A 15,256-nucleotide genomic window follows, 5' to 3' on the forward strand; every position below is an offset into this window, starting at 1 on the left:
GTTTTTGTTTGTTTTTTGAGAGGGAGTCTCACTCTGTCTCCCAGGCTGGAGTGCAGTGGCATGATAACAGCTCACTGCAGCCTCAACTTCCTGGGCTCAGGTGATTCTCCCACCTCAGTCTCCTGAGTGGCTGGGACTATAGGCTTGCAGTACCATGCCCTGCTAATTTTTTTTTTTTTTTTTTTGTAGAGATGGGGTTTTGCCATGTTGCCCAGGCTGGTCTCGAACTCCTGGGCTCAAGTGATCCACCCACCTCAGCCTCCCAAAATGCTGGGATTACAGGTGGGAGCCACCATGCCTGGCCAGTCACAGAATTTTGAGTAATGGTTCATACCCAGTATTTCTGCTGTCTCCAGGTGTCGCTCTGGAAACATCTGGGCTGTGAAAGTGAACACCGCTGGGGATGTGAGCACCACAGAAAGGCCATGGGGCTGGGGAGAAACGAAACACAGTGACCGGCAGATGACAAAGCTGTTCTTCCCTGTGTATTCTAGATATTAAGTTACTTTACCCCATATTCTGAGCAGGCGAGAATTGGCAAATATATTTATGGAAACTGGGAGGATTATAATATTTAATTAAATAATTTATTCTTATGATTTTACCACCAGTGGGTGATCCACATTGTAATCCTTTGCTTTATACGTCTTCACTAAACCTGAAATTGGGTAAGACATTCCATGGCTAGAAAAGAAAGAAAATCCTTATGTTGATACACAGTTATCAATATTCAAGTCAACAATAGAAAGATACTCTTATGGGGATGCCTGTCACAGTCTCTAGACAGTATCATTACCTGAAAAAGTGATATGTTCTGTTTTCTTGGATATAAGGATATATTACAATGTCTAGGACATGTATGTAGTGCACTCATTAACAAAACCTCTGAAAATGGTCAAATTCAAATGCTTATGGAATTGTATGACATTAAAAAGTATTGATCCAGAAGTAACTCCCTGAACACATTAATTAACATTACAATCTCAAAGACTGGGGAATTCACTTTGAAGTTTCTGTAATAAGCTCTGGGTATGTGTTTTCTGTTTTTTCCTGGCAGCTCCTTGGCAGTGTGCTCCCAGATGATGTCAGGGGAATTTTGTGAGTCAGGATGTGCTGTATTTGATGACGTGCAAGCTTGACCCATCAGTGATCTGCCCCGCCAGTAACTGACAGATCCCTTCAAATGTTACATACTCATGGAGTCCAATCAGAAATGATTATTCTAGCCTCACAGGCTATGTTAATCAGTTCTGGTTTGACTGATTTCTCTGGCCTGAATTCTACCCTAAGGATTTGTTTAGATTTAGTTGACATCAAGAAAAGGCATCATGGTTTTGTTTTACTGAAAATTCTTTTTCTTTTCTTTCTTTCTTTTTTTTTGTGATGGTATCTCAATCTGTCACCCAGGTTAAAGTGCAATGGTGTGATCATAGCTCAATGCAACCTTGACTTCCTGGGTTCAAGTGAGCAAGGATCCAGCCACCATGCTCAGTGAAAAAATTTTTATATCCTCCTGAAATATTGATGAACAAATAGGAAAATATTATAGTTTTTTGTTGTTTTTGTTGTTTGAGTTTTTTTGAGACAGAGTCTCACTCTGTTGCCCGGGATGGAGTGGTGCAATCCTGGCTCACTGCTGCCTCGACCTCCCTGGCTTAAGCGATCCTCCCTCCTCAGGATGGCTGAGACTACAGGTGTTTGGGTAGCTGGGACTACAGGCACGTACCACCACACCTGGCTAATTTTTGTAATTTCTTTTGTAGAGATGGGGTTTCACCATGTTGTCCAGGTTGGTCTTGAACTCCTGGGTTCAGTTCAAGGGAACCACCCAACTCGGCCTCCCAAAGAATTGGTATTACAGTTATGAGCCACCGCGCCCAGCCATGGGTATTTCTTCAGGCTAGATTCCTAGAAGTGAATTGGTGGGCCAAGGGGCATAAATATTTTTCAGGCTCTGGGCACATTTTGCTCACTTACTTTTTGGAAAGGTGTTGCCAATTTATGCTCCCATCAGTGGTATATCATTAGAGGCTGATCATTCCTTGCGCTCACCCTAGCAAAGGCCTATTCTTAATTTTCAAAGTTCAGTGATTTTCAAATTTAAAGCAACATACCAATAAAGTTTCAATCAAAGAGATTAATTCTGGGCTATTGACAAGCATTCTGATCCCTTTCTTTTGTGAGAGATTGGGGGAAACATCCTACATTTAAGTTTAAAAAAATCCACAACACATGGTGAGTATGTGGAGAAATCAGAACCTTCACCCACTGCAGGTGGGAATGTAAAGCAGCACAGATGCCCTGGAAAACAGTCTGTCAGTATCTCAAAATTTAAACACAGAATTACCATATGACCCAGCAATTCCGCTCCTACATATATAACAAGAGAAAGGAAAATCTATGTCCATAGAGAAGAAACAAGCTAGATACAAAAGACCACACATTCTATGATTCCATTTACATGAAATGTCTAGAATGGGGAAGTCTACAGAGATAGAAAGTAGGCTGGGTGTGGTGGCTCATGCCTGTAATCCCAGCACTTTGAGAGGTGGAGGCGGGAGGATAACTAAGGTCAGGAGTTTGAGACCATCCAGGCCAACATGGTGAAACCCCATCTCTCCTTTAAAAATATTAAAAAATTAGCTGGGCATGGTGGTGCACATCTGTAATCCCAGCTAATCAGGAGGCTGAGGCAGAAGAATTGCTTGAACCTGGGAGGTGGAGGTTGCAGCGAGCCAAGACTGCGCCACTGCACTCCATCCTGGACAACAGAGTGAGACTCTGTCTCAAAAAAAAAAAAAAAAAAAGAAAGAAAAAAGAAAAGAAAAAGAAAGTAAATTGGTAGTTGCTAAGTATTGGGGAAGGTGGGGGGCTTGGTGGATGACAGCTAGGAGGTATGGGATTTCTTTTTGGGGTGATAAGATGTTCTAAAATTGATTGTGGTGATGGTGGCATAACTTTGTGAATATATTAGAAACTAATGTTCTGTACATTTTAAATGGGTGAATTGTATATAGTATGTGAATTATAACTTAAAAATATGTTATTAAAAAACCCAGTAAACCACATTCAATTTAAAAATACATTTAGGTTTCTAATTTAGCTGGTGGTGGAAAAAAGAAAAAAAGAAAAAGAATACATAAGAATACAATTTAAGAATAAAAGGAATACATTAGGAAATCCACATTCAATTTAAATCCATTTAGTTTCCTGGTATGAAAAAACAGCAAAAGAAAAAAAGAATACTTGTTTAGGAGGAATATAAAGTTAAATTCTTCCCTTCTATAGCATATTTAAATTTCACCACCTGTCCTGAATTATAAACATTAAAAAAATTTTAAAGCAATAGCTTGAGTAAAGAAATGAAATCTCAGATTTGCTCACCACAGATGAACACCAGCATTTCCAAAGCCGATGCCAGCAAAAGCACTTGCCAAGTGCATATGAGACCTTGCTTCAAGATCATCGGGATTTCTGACAGCCCTGTGAATGATATAAACACCTAACAATAACATGTCAACACTGGCAATTCCTACACAATAAGGAGCTGCCTTAGGGAAAGATATGGGGGCAAAAAAAAAAAAAAAAAAAAAAAAAGAAATGCTACTAGGTAGGAAGAAAAATTATGCAAGTTATTCAAACGATGCCTTGTCTTCTAAATGAAAACTGAAGGGAAACATATTTTCTCATCAACTGTTTCAGCAAAAGCATAATAAATACGCTGTCAGCTGCTCATGTGATGTAAAAGCGCTGGGGGAAGCAACACGCTGCTCCCTGGATGGCGAGGGCCACTCCAGGGAGGTGCCCTGAGACTCATTCTTCTTCTTCATTTGTCAGTGCTGTTGACGGCCCTGTGAAGGGATGTAAACATTCTCAGATGCCCGGGGCTACCTGCCGGCCAGGCCAGCGCTCTTTCTCTCTGAGACACTGCCTCCCATTGGACCCACTGGGGGCCTCTTGGTCTCTGTGGTTGCTGCGCCTCTATGCTAACATTATTGTGGAAGTGGATGTTATTGTTGAATGAGCCTTAGCTTGCTCTGGGTGTCCCCACTGCCACTTTGGAAAAGTAAATTCTCAAAAGCTCCTTTCTGATTGTGCATAGCCTTCCTGCATTCACTGCTAAAACCTTGCCCCAGGGAAGAAGCCTGAAGACTGTCAAGGGAACCTACTTTTTATGTGGGCTTTTTTGCAATTTTGCCTTGTGTAAGAGTTCCTGTTCCAAAATAAAAATGCACAGCCTTTTCTTCTCCTTTCATTTGAAATGGTCCTTTCACGTGGAATGGTTGGGTGTTCCTGCCTTCTTTCCGAAACCCCATGTTAGTTCCTTATTCCCCCAATGACAAGGTGAAGTAGCAGATGATGGAGTTTTCAGCCTTTCCTCTGTCTGTCTCTCCTTATCTCCCACCGCTGTGCCACTGCCAAGCCTCTGTCCCTGTCAAACAAACTGGCTCCGCATGATGCGTGTCTGCTTGGACCTAGTCAAGTGCTGCTGTGCTGTCCTGGAAGTCCCCCACAGACCTGAAATAGTACTGGGTTCCTTCCTGCTGCTCTGCAACAAAATGCAATTCCAAGGCTCCTTTATCAGTGGAGCTTCTAGCTTAAGGCCAGAGGAAGCATTGTGCTCATGTCTAGGCCTAGCCTACCTGCGGCTGTTCTGTCCATTACGTATAAATACAAAAGTGAGTCCGATTTTGAGTATGTCCTAATATCTCAGGTATCAGCCTTCATCCTAAGTATATCTTTGCTCTCTCAGGAGCTGATTGCTGTTTGCTCTCCTGTAGCCTATGGCTATACATGTATGTATATACTTATATTCATAAATCTTTCACAGTCTCTTAGGGATCTTTTTACATTTTCTGCCTTTTATATCTCCTGGGACAGCAGTCTCTACTATTTTCTTTTCTTTTTTAAATTGAGACAGGGTCTTGCTCTGTCACCCAGGCTGCAGTGCAGTGGTGCAATCATAGCTAACTGCAACCTCAAACTCAAGGCAGCCATCCTCCTGCCTTGGCCTCCCAAAGTGCTGGGATTACTGATATGAGTCATTGTGCCCAGCCCACATTTATTTCTTAAGTTTAGTTCATTTGAGTTAACTCAATGGATGGATTCTGTGTGTCTTCAGATGGGGCCTGGATGGGCATAGCCAACATCGGCCAGCGTGGGTCTCATTTCTGTCCTGGGGAGCCAAATCTCAAAGGACACTGCCCCTCATCCTAGCTTGGCTCCTAGTTTGTCCCCTGGCTGTCTTTGCCTTTTAGGAACTGAAGGACCCAGTTTTCATCTGCCTGTCCCTTGGGTCCCCCCAGAGGCTGCTGGTGTCTGGGGCTTCTGCACATCCACTGACTGCTTTTCTGGTGAACAGACCTGCTCAGGATATTTCAGGCTCAGGCATGTCATGTTTCACATGCTGGCAGAATGTGGGCCTCCTCTTCTATTTCTATCCCCTTTGGGGTGACATACCTCTTCAGATACTTAGCCACGATCCGCAGTGCGTGGATAGCCCAAATGTCGCTGATTGGGTTGCTGCCCTGGTACGCAGGCCGTGTGATGGGATTTGAAGGGCAGGGGCTCCGCAGGTGGTAGGGCAGGGCAGTGTATGACTCCAGGGCATGGCTAACAAGAAATATTGAAAATACACAGATGGAAAGCGTGGTCTTCCTCCTTCCCTCCATTTAGATGACAAACTGTCTCAGAGCTGTTTGGCACTCAACCCACGGTGGATATATTACCTAACACTGATGATCACAGTACATTCTACCAGCCCACCTCTTGCCTACAACAGCCATTACTTATAATATAAATTAACACAGTTGAGTTTACATTAACAGCATTACAGTATTTTTGAACAGTATGTATAAGATTACATATGGACCTTTTCTAGTGTCAATACATTTTTATGGTGTTGAATTACATATTTGAGCCACAAAAAAGCACTGAATCTAAAAAATGACTTCCTTGTGGAAGATAGTTACCATTTTATACCTTGCATTGATCAAATGCCATATTACCAAAGGTGGGTCATAGCTACACCAGACTCCTATGAAAATTACAGCGTAATGAGTGAGAACAGAGACTTTGGGGTCAGCTGCCCAGATGTCAATCCTGGAGCTAGATATTTCTGCTGTGGACCTGGTGTGAGGCAGTATCCTTCTTGTGCCTCTAAGACAGGGATAAATAATAGTACTGGTTAGTGATGTGGCTGTGAAAATTTGATGAGTTGACACATGTAAAGTATTTAGAATACTGCCTGGCACATTGTATACCTTAGTGTTCACTATTATTATTAATTCTTGGCCTGAAGAAAAAGCAGATCTTTTTCTCTCATGTACCCTAAACTCAGAGTTTGCTATTTCAAGAACTAAGCTTCAAAGCTGCCTCCACCTGCTGGTCTGCCATGGCTTCTAGCTCATCAACTGCAGAAGAGAACAGACATCACCGTCTAGATCAGTGATGCACTGGAAACACAGTGTAACATGAACTATGGTTTGCATGAATTATAGTTTTCAGTATAATTCCCCATGGAGGCCTCTGTAGTGTTTCTGGGACACTCTCTTTTCACTTGACTGTGAAGGGAGATGACACCATGTTTTGCACGAAGTATAACTTTCATTTTCCCTAGAATGGAGGAATTACTCTCTTCTACATACGAGAAGCAGATAATGTTTTTTGGACAAATCATTAGAAAATGTTTTGGAAATTAGTTTGTCGATGGATATGAAGGTCTTGTGGTTCTAAGCAGGGAATGTATGAATAATGCAAGAATGAGGTGTCCACATGGGGAAGTTGGGGTGGCCGGTGAGGCCACTGTAGTCAGAGTGTTTCCTCTGTCTTGCAGCACATCTAGACTGTATCTAGATCCCAAATCCAAGTGCAGATTTGTTTCTCAGGGGTAGACTCACTGAGCTGAGCTCACAGAAACTATGTGTAAAGCCTGGAAGTCAGCTTAATACTTTATGACAAGAAACGTAACTGTTGAGCAGACATCTGAGCATTCAGGATGGCACCTTCTCTCCCTACAGTCAAGCCGTAGGATGGCCACTTTATGATCAGAAGTCCATGGAGTCCTAATGAGGAGAGTTATCTGGAAGATTTAATACATGGCTTGTCTACCTTCAGAATAGGCCACTGGGCCTTAAGGGCAGATTCCTCGGGCCAGGTGTTCTTTCCTTTGGGCAGTACTTGAAAGAGCAACTGCCATTATTCTCCTGCCTTCTGAGCCCACTCCCCACTTTGATTGACAGTGAAGTCTTTGGACCTGTGAGTTACCCACTTAAGGGTGACTGCTTTGGGTCGCGATGTATTTATTATGCACTTTACAGTTAGGAAGGATAATCTCATTCCCCTCATTTCCATGTTATTAGGAGACAGCTCATCAAAGTTCTGACAATATTGACCAGAATGGAGTTAGACACAATTTTCTACAGTCTCTTGGCAGGCAGCATAACATAGTGAGGGAAGCAGAATGTGGCCCTGAGGGACCTGGATGTGAGTTCTGACTCTGTCACCTCCCGCTCGTGTGACAAGCAGTATACAAGTACTTAGGATGTGACAGTCACTGTACAGGGATGTGCAGGCATGTGCCACCACGCTCGATTAATTTGTAAAAAATTTTTTTTGTGGAGACGAGGTGTCACTTTGTTGCCCAGGTTGGTCTCAAACTCCTGGCCTCAAGTGATCCTCCTACCTTGGCCTCCGAAAGTGCTGGGAATACAGGTGTGAGCCACTGTGCCCAGCCTGCACTGTTTTTAAAATACGTACCACTGAGGATGAAAACATACTGTGACTCCACACATTTTAAGATATGTCCTGATTTCGGAGGTGTTAAAATGTGAAAAAAATGTGCACGTGCACATAGATGAATGAGAGTCATTTGGCACATGCTGAATGTGAAGTGCCTGTGGAGACTTTATGAGGCCTGGAGCTCAGGAGCAAGGTCTGTGATAGAAATACTGATTAGGGGGCCATCGGCACAACACAGCTGAAGCCGAGGGAACATACAGTAAGACTATGGGCAGGTCAGTAAACATCTCAAACCCACTTTTCTTGTTCAATAAAACAAAGGTCCTGTATCACACAGAGCTGCAGTGAAGTGGCGATGTATGTGAGGTGCTAACACAATGTACATGGTCTGGGGGTGCTCTGGAGGCGTTAGCTATGTTCCCTGCCCTCTTCCATGACATGAAGCCTTGGGCATTGCCTAGTCAGTGAGGCCATAAAGGTAGCTGGTGTGTCCCTGAGACACCACACACCAGCTCCAACTGCCCCCTTAGCGGCATCCTTATGGCCCTGGTTGTGGCTGGGGGGGGTCCATCCTGAAGAGCAGGTTTGTGGCCCACACCAGATGTCACCTAGTCACCAACCTCTAAAGCTTGAATGTTTTGATTTAGGACAGGGGGCAATGACAGCCAAAGTTGGGGGTGTTGTGGGGTGCTAATCAATGAATACTTAGCATGTGCTTTGAGCAACAAAATACTATCCATAGACTCAGTACTAAAAAAGCCCCTCCAGGCAGCACCAGCACTTACCAAAGCACATCAAAGCCACTATTGGCGACCACTCGGGCAGGCATGTGGAGGGTGTGCAGAGGATCAATCAGTCCCAGTGTGGGTTTGATGGCTCTCGAAGCGATGCCTAAAACATAAGGATTTTCAGTAGAGGCTGAAGCCATGGGCATCATGTTAGAAGGCAAATGACTTCGGGATAATAAATCACCCTAAAAATAAAAATATGAGAAAAGGTTCATTTTCATGTCGTGAGGCAGCAAGGAGCAGTGGAAAGTGATTTAGAATCAGAAGCCTGGGGTTTTCAGTGGTGTGCTGGAGCTGGCTCCTCCTGGTTTCCAAGGGCCACGTGCATGCATCTCTTTCCAACTCCTGGATGAGTGATGTCATTGGCCATGGTGAGCGTATTTACACCACAGAAATGGGCCAACACTACAAGTCAGGGTTTACTTGTTTATTATTAAATTCCAGAGAGCCAGTTTACTAGTACACCACTGGTCCTCGCTCTTCAACTTACTTTGTGTCTTTGGGCAAGTCACTTAGACTCTCTGAGTTCTCTATAAGATTAGACTATAATAGCACAGGGCCTCCAGCTCTCATTGAGCTGTTGTAGGGATCAAATGGAGAATATTAGGTAAAAGTCTTTAGAAACTGTGAGGTAGAATGTAAGTGTTGGCCATTATCATTGTCAACGTACGAAATGTCAAAGGATAGTGCAATTTAATTTTAAAAAGAAAAGTTACTAAAAATGTGCAGTTAAATGTCAATTTATTCTGCTACAAAGATCTGAAAGTAGGATATTGAGCCAGACTAAAAAGAGAGACATTTCTACCACATTATCCAAGAGTCCACGACAGAGAAGACAGCATAAAAATGACTAAGACGACAGAAAGCAGAACAGAGGTTACCTGTAAAAAGGACTGGAGGGATTGCTGGGACGTAGCATGAGGAAACTTTCTGGAGTGATGGAAATGTTTTGTATCTTGATTGGGGCGGTGGTTACATGAGCATATATGTTTGTCAAGGTTCATCAAACCAGATTCTTAAAATGTGTGCATTTTATTATATAAAAATCACATCTCAATAAAGTTGATTTTAAATGGAAAAAATACATCAGAGAAAGGAAACAGTCATTTATCATTGATATACAGTCACTAACTTGGACAGAGAATAGCCAATTAAGATTCATGGCATTTCAATATGCTTTCAGTGGTAATTCTCAAAAAGAAGTTTATTACATTGTTTCATATTTTTATATGTACTTGGAAAAGGAAAGAAAATGTGTATATATACATACCCTTTCCTTGACTCCTTGATTTTTTTCCTTTCTTTTTAAACTTGATACAAAATATTTAACATATTTATAGGGTACATGTGAGTATTGGTTACATACATAGAATGTGTGATGATCAAGTCAGGTTATGTGGGATATTCATCACTCTGAGTACTTTTGGGGAACATTTCAAGTCCTCTCTTCTAGCTACTCTGAAATATACAACACATTGTTGCTGACTATCATCACCTTACTCTGCTATAGAACATTGGGGCTTATTCTAACTGTATCATAACTGCTTGATTTTTAAATATTAGGATTTAAAGAAGAGTGTGGAGTTGAAAGGTAAGAGAGATAATTCAAAATTACGGGCAAAGTTCTTACCAGTTTTACTTTCAAGTGTTCATAGTCAAAATGGCAACCCCAGTAGTTTCACTCCCGGTTCCTGAGGTAGTTGGCACTTGAACAAAATAATATTAATTTTAATAAAGCATCTAAATAAAGGTTAGTGGAGATACCTAATTCAGCCTTAGGACTGAGGAACAAAATTAGAGAAGGAAACTTTGCTGACCCTCTTGTCTGCATGATGTATATGAATTAACATATATGGAAGCCTAACATGTATGATGTCTATATCTGCATTAACGTGTATGTAAATCTAACATGTAGGATGTCAGTGTCTGTGTTATCATGCATGTAAGTCCAATGTGTATGATGTCTGTATCTGCATTAACAGGCATGCATGAGGTCTGTATCTATATTGGCATGCATGTATGTTTAGCATGTACATTGATGTCTGTGCCTGCATTAATGCACTTGTATGTTTGACATGTATCATGACTGCTGGATGAATGTTTATGTTGTTTAATATGCATAATGTCTGTGTCTATATTAATATGTATGTATATTTAATATGTATGTGTGACCTCTGTATCTGTGTTAGCATGCATGTATGATGTCCATGTCTGCATTAACATACGTGCATGTTTGGCATGCATGTGTGTTTTATATGCATGTCTGTGTCTGCATGAACATGGTCATGTTTAATATGCATATTGCCTGCTTCTGCATAAATGTGAGCGTTAATATGTATGGCGTCTGTCTGTATTAACATACATGTGTGTTTAATATGCATGTGATCTCTGTATCTGTGTTAACATGCACGTATGATTTCTGTGTCTTTGTTAACACATATGTATGTTAATCATGCACATGTGTGATGACTGTGCTGTATTAATAGCAGTGAGCTCTGGGAACTTCAGGCTCCTTGGGGGCCAGAGCTTAAGCAGCTGCAGCTGGGTCAATGCAGGCTGCCCGGCACCTCTGGTAACAAAACTCATATTTGCTCTCCCTAAAAGACATCTTTATTCCCTCTTGGCAGCAAGCACAGTGACGCTCTGCCTTTGCTGGGCTCCGTGGTTTTGTGGTTCTGTCAAGTTTCTAAACTTTACTAATCACCCCTCTGTGTGATGCTGACACAGTTTCACCAGAGGGTTCCATTTGCCAGACACCAATTATGCTGCTCCCTGCTGATCCCTCATTCACAACACAGCAGTTCATCTGCCATCGACTTACTCACATCCCATCACAAGGCCTCTTCACAATGGGCAGGAGAGGGGAGAAGAAAGGGCAAAACTTTAAACTGAGGATATGTCCCAGTTACCAGCTAGTGCATGTTAGCTATAAAACTTTAAATAGTAATATGCTAGCAGCCATAAAAATGGCAGAGAAGAAAAGACCAGAAAATCTCAAGGTCCCCTGTGGAACAAATGAGCTTTTCTGATTTGGATTTGTATGTCTGTGCCCTGGGTAGCCACAGAGCAGATGTCACCCAGAGTGATGGGCCATGCTGGCCACATGTCCCAGGGAACAGACAAAGCCTGAGGTCAGCTGAAGAGCCATTATGTAGAAGAAAGGGTTGAGTCAACACCAGAAAATTAACAGCTAATGTTCTCCTTAAACTCTGCAGTGGCTGGCAAAACAGAACAAAACAGAGAGCAGTTTAGAGGACAAAGCTGCTGACAGAGGGATCTCATCATATGTCAGTGATGACCTTCCCCCTTTTCCACGTGGTGACCCCATAGCTTAAATCTGCAAACTTTCCTTCCACTGACCCAAATTGTCTTTATCTATACAATAACGAAGATCAGAATTTTAAAATGAATGATTGATTGGTCTCCAAACAAGGCATTGATTTGAAATGAACAAACCAGAAAGCTTTAGAAATGTATATGTTAAAAGGACTGGCTTGCCTCTTTCTTAAGACCTTTTGCTAACTGCAAAATAAAACAAAGAAATAAACAGTCTTTACCTGCAATCAGAGGCTTAAGAGGCACAGACACAGGCTTTCCCTTGCCAATGGGGGCACTGACATAATCTAGGAAATCAGAATGAGGGCTGGATGCATACAGATTAGCAGCCTTACAGGTGTCCATGGTAGAGCCGCCACCGACAGCAACATAGGCATCAAAAGCTCCCTTTTGGGCAAACTCAATAGCTTCCATGAAGCTTGGAAAGGGAAAATAAAAATCATTACATTATATTTTTCAGAAATAAATTGCCATGTCATTAACTAAGGCTTGCAGTAAGTTTTGTGTGTTTTTTTTTTTTTTTTTTTTTTTTTTNCTAACTGTATCATAACTGCTTGATTTTTAAATATTAGGATTTAAAGAAGAGTGTGGAGTTGAAAGGTAAGAGAGATAATTCAAAATTACGGGCAAAGTTCTTACCAGTTTTTACTTTCAAGTGTTCATAGTCAAAAATGGCAACCCCAGTAGTTTCACTCCCGGTTCCTGAGGTAGTTGGCACTTGAACAAAATAATATTAATTTTAATAAAGCATCTAAATAAAGGTTAGTGGAGATACCTAATTCAGCCTTAGGACTGAGGAACAAAATTAGAGAAGGAAACTTTGCTGACCCTCTTGTCTGCATGATGTATATGAATTAACATATATGGAAGCCTAACATGTATGATGTCTATATCTGCATTAACGTGTATGTAAATCTAACATGTAGGATGTCAGTGTCTGTGTTATCATGCATGTAAGTCCAATGTGTATGATGTCTGTATCTGCATTAACAGGCATGCATGAGGTCTGTATCTATATTGGCATGCATGTATGTTTAGCATGTACATTGATGTCTGTGCCTGCATTAATGCACTTGTATGTTTGACATGTATCATGACTGCTGGATGAATGTTTATGTTGTTTAATATGCATAATGTCTGTGTCTATATTAATATGTATGTATATTTAATATGTATGTGTGACCTCTGTATCTGTGTTAGCATGCATGTATGATGTCCATGTCTGCATTAACATACGTGCATGTTTGGCATGCATGTGTGTTTTATATGCATGTCTGTGTCTGCATGAACATGGTCATGTTTAATATGCATATTGCCTGCTTCTGCATAAATGTGAGCGTTAATATGTATGGCGTCTGTCTGTATTAACATACATGTGTGTTTAATATGCATGTGATCTCTGTATCTGTGTTAACATGCACGTATGATTTCTGTGTCTTTGTTAACACATATGTATGTTAATCATGCACATGTGTGATGACTGTGCTGTATTAATAGCAGTGAGCTCTGGGAACTTCAGGCTCCTTGGGGCCAGAGCTTAAGCAGCTGCAGCTGGGTCAATGCAGGCTGCCCGGCACCTCTGGTAACAAAACTCATATTTGCTCTCCCTAAAAGACATCTTTATTCCCTCTTGGCAGCAAGCACAGTGACGCTCTGCCTTTGCTGGGCTCCGTGGTTTTGTGGTTCTGTCAAGTTTCTAAACTTTACTAATCACCCCTCTGTGTGATGCTGACACAGTTTCACCAGAGGGTTCCATTTGCCAGACACCAATTATGCTGCTCCCTGCTGATCCCTCATTCACAACACAGCAGTTCATCTGCCATCGACTTACTCACATCCCATCACAAGGCCTCTTCACAATGGGCAGGAGAGGGGAGAAGAAAGGGCAAAACTTTAAACTGAGGATATGTCCCAGTTACCAGCTAGTGCATGTTAGCTATAAAACTTTAAATAGTAATATGCTAGCAGCCATAAAATGGCAGAGAAGAAAAGACCAGAAAATCTCAAGGTCCCCTGTGGAACAAATGAGCTTTTCTGATTTGGATTTGTATGTCTGTGCCCTGGGTAGCCACAGAGCAGATGTCACCCAGAGTGATGGGCCATGCTGGCCACATGTCCCAGGGAACAGACAAAGCCTGAGGTCAGCTGAAGAGCCATTATGTAGAAGAAAGGGTTGAGTCAACACCAGAAAATTAACAGCTAATGTTCTCCTTAAACTCTGCAGTGGCTGGCAAAACAGAACAAAACAGAGAGCAGTTTAGAGGACAAAGCTGCTGACAGAGGGATCTCATCATATGTCAGTGATGACCTTCCCCTTTTCCACGTGGTGACCCCATAGCTTAAATCTGCAAACTTTCCTTCCACTGACCCAAATTGTCTTTATCTATACAATAACGAAGATCAGAATTTTAAAATGAATGATTGATTGGTCTCCAAACAAGGCATTGATTTGAAATGAACAAACCAGAAAGCTTTAGAAATGTATATGTTAAAAGGACTGGCTTGCCTCTTTCTTAAGACCTTTTGCTAACTGCAAAATAAAACAAAGAAATAAACAGTCTTTACCTGCAATCAGAGGCTTAAGAGGCACAGACACAGGCTTTCCCTTGCCAATGGGGCACTGACATAATCTAGGAAATCAGAATGAGGGCTGGATGCATACAGATTAGCAGCCTTACAGGTGTCCATGGTAGAGCCGCCACCGACAGCAACATAGGCATCAAAAGCTCCCTTTTGGGCAAACTCAATAGCTTCCATGAAGCTTGGAAAGGGAAAATAAAATCATTACATTATATTTTCAGAAATAAATTGCCATGTCATTAACTAAGGCTTGCAGTAAGTTTTGTGTTTTTTTTTGTTTTTTTTTTTTTTTTGAGAGAGTCTCACTCTGTCGCCCAAGTTGCAGTGCAGTAGCACGATCTTGACTCACTGCAACCTATGCCTCCTGGGTTCAAGTGATTCTTCCACCTCCGCTTCCCGAGTAGCTGGGATTACAAGTGCCAGTCACTATGCCTGGCTAATTTTTGTATTTTTAGTAGAGACAGGGTTTCACAATGTTGGCCAGACTTGTCTTGAACTCCCGACCTCAAGCAAACTGCCTGCTTTGGCCTCCCAAAGTGTTGGGGTTACAGGCATGAGCCACTGCGCCAGGCTGGGGGCAAGTTTTAATCAACAGTTAGCTTCTGCTTAAAGTAAAGAAACAATAACAACAATACGAGAATACCTTGCATCCGTTGGTTCCACTCTCACATTATCATAAACTGTAAAGGGGATGCCATTCTTCACTAGGGAATCCATAGCTACTTGCACAGGAGGGAGCTGGGAAAGGTTCTTGTCTGTCATCAAGCACACATTTTTAGCACCCATGTTTTGTAGGTCCTACAAGAAAACCT

At 41.9% G+C, this 15,256-nt stretch overlaps 1 protein-coding gene across 1 annotated transcript in view; it reads right to left on the reverse strand.

The window, feature by feature from the left end:
• Positions 1-15,256, reverse strand: part of ADHFE1 (alcohol dehydrogenase iron containing 1) — a 42,276-nt gene that overhangs the window by 14,911 nt on the left and 12,109 nt on the right. Inside the window, 9 exon segments of the mRNA XM_017896326.1 lie at positions 335-431; positions 606-684; positions 3,385-3,483; positions 5,461-5,613; positions 8,526-8,631; positions 12,504-12,581; positions 14,430-14,483; positions 14,486-14,625; positions 15,088-15,242. Coding sequence (XP_017751815.1) covers positions 335-431; positions 606-684; positions 3,385-3,483; positions 5,461-5,613; positions 8,526-8,631; positions 12,504-12,581; positions 14,430-14,483; positions 14,486-14,625; positions 15,088-15,242 — 961 coding nt within the window.

Source organism: Rhinopithecus bieti, unplaced genomic scaffold (assembly GCF_001698545.2).
Source record: "Rhinopithecus bieti isolate Rb0 unplaced genomic scaffold, ASM169854v2 scaffold_27306, whole genome shotgun sequence".
Classification (NCBI taxonomy): Eukaryota; Metazoa; Chordata; class Mammalia; order Primates; family Cercopithecidae; genus Rhinopithecus; species Rhinopithecus bieti.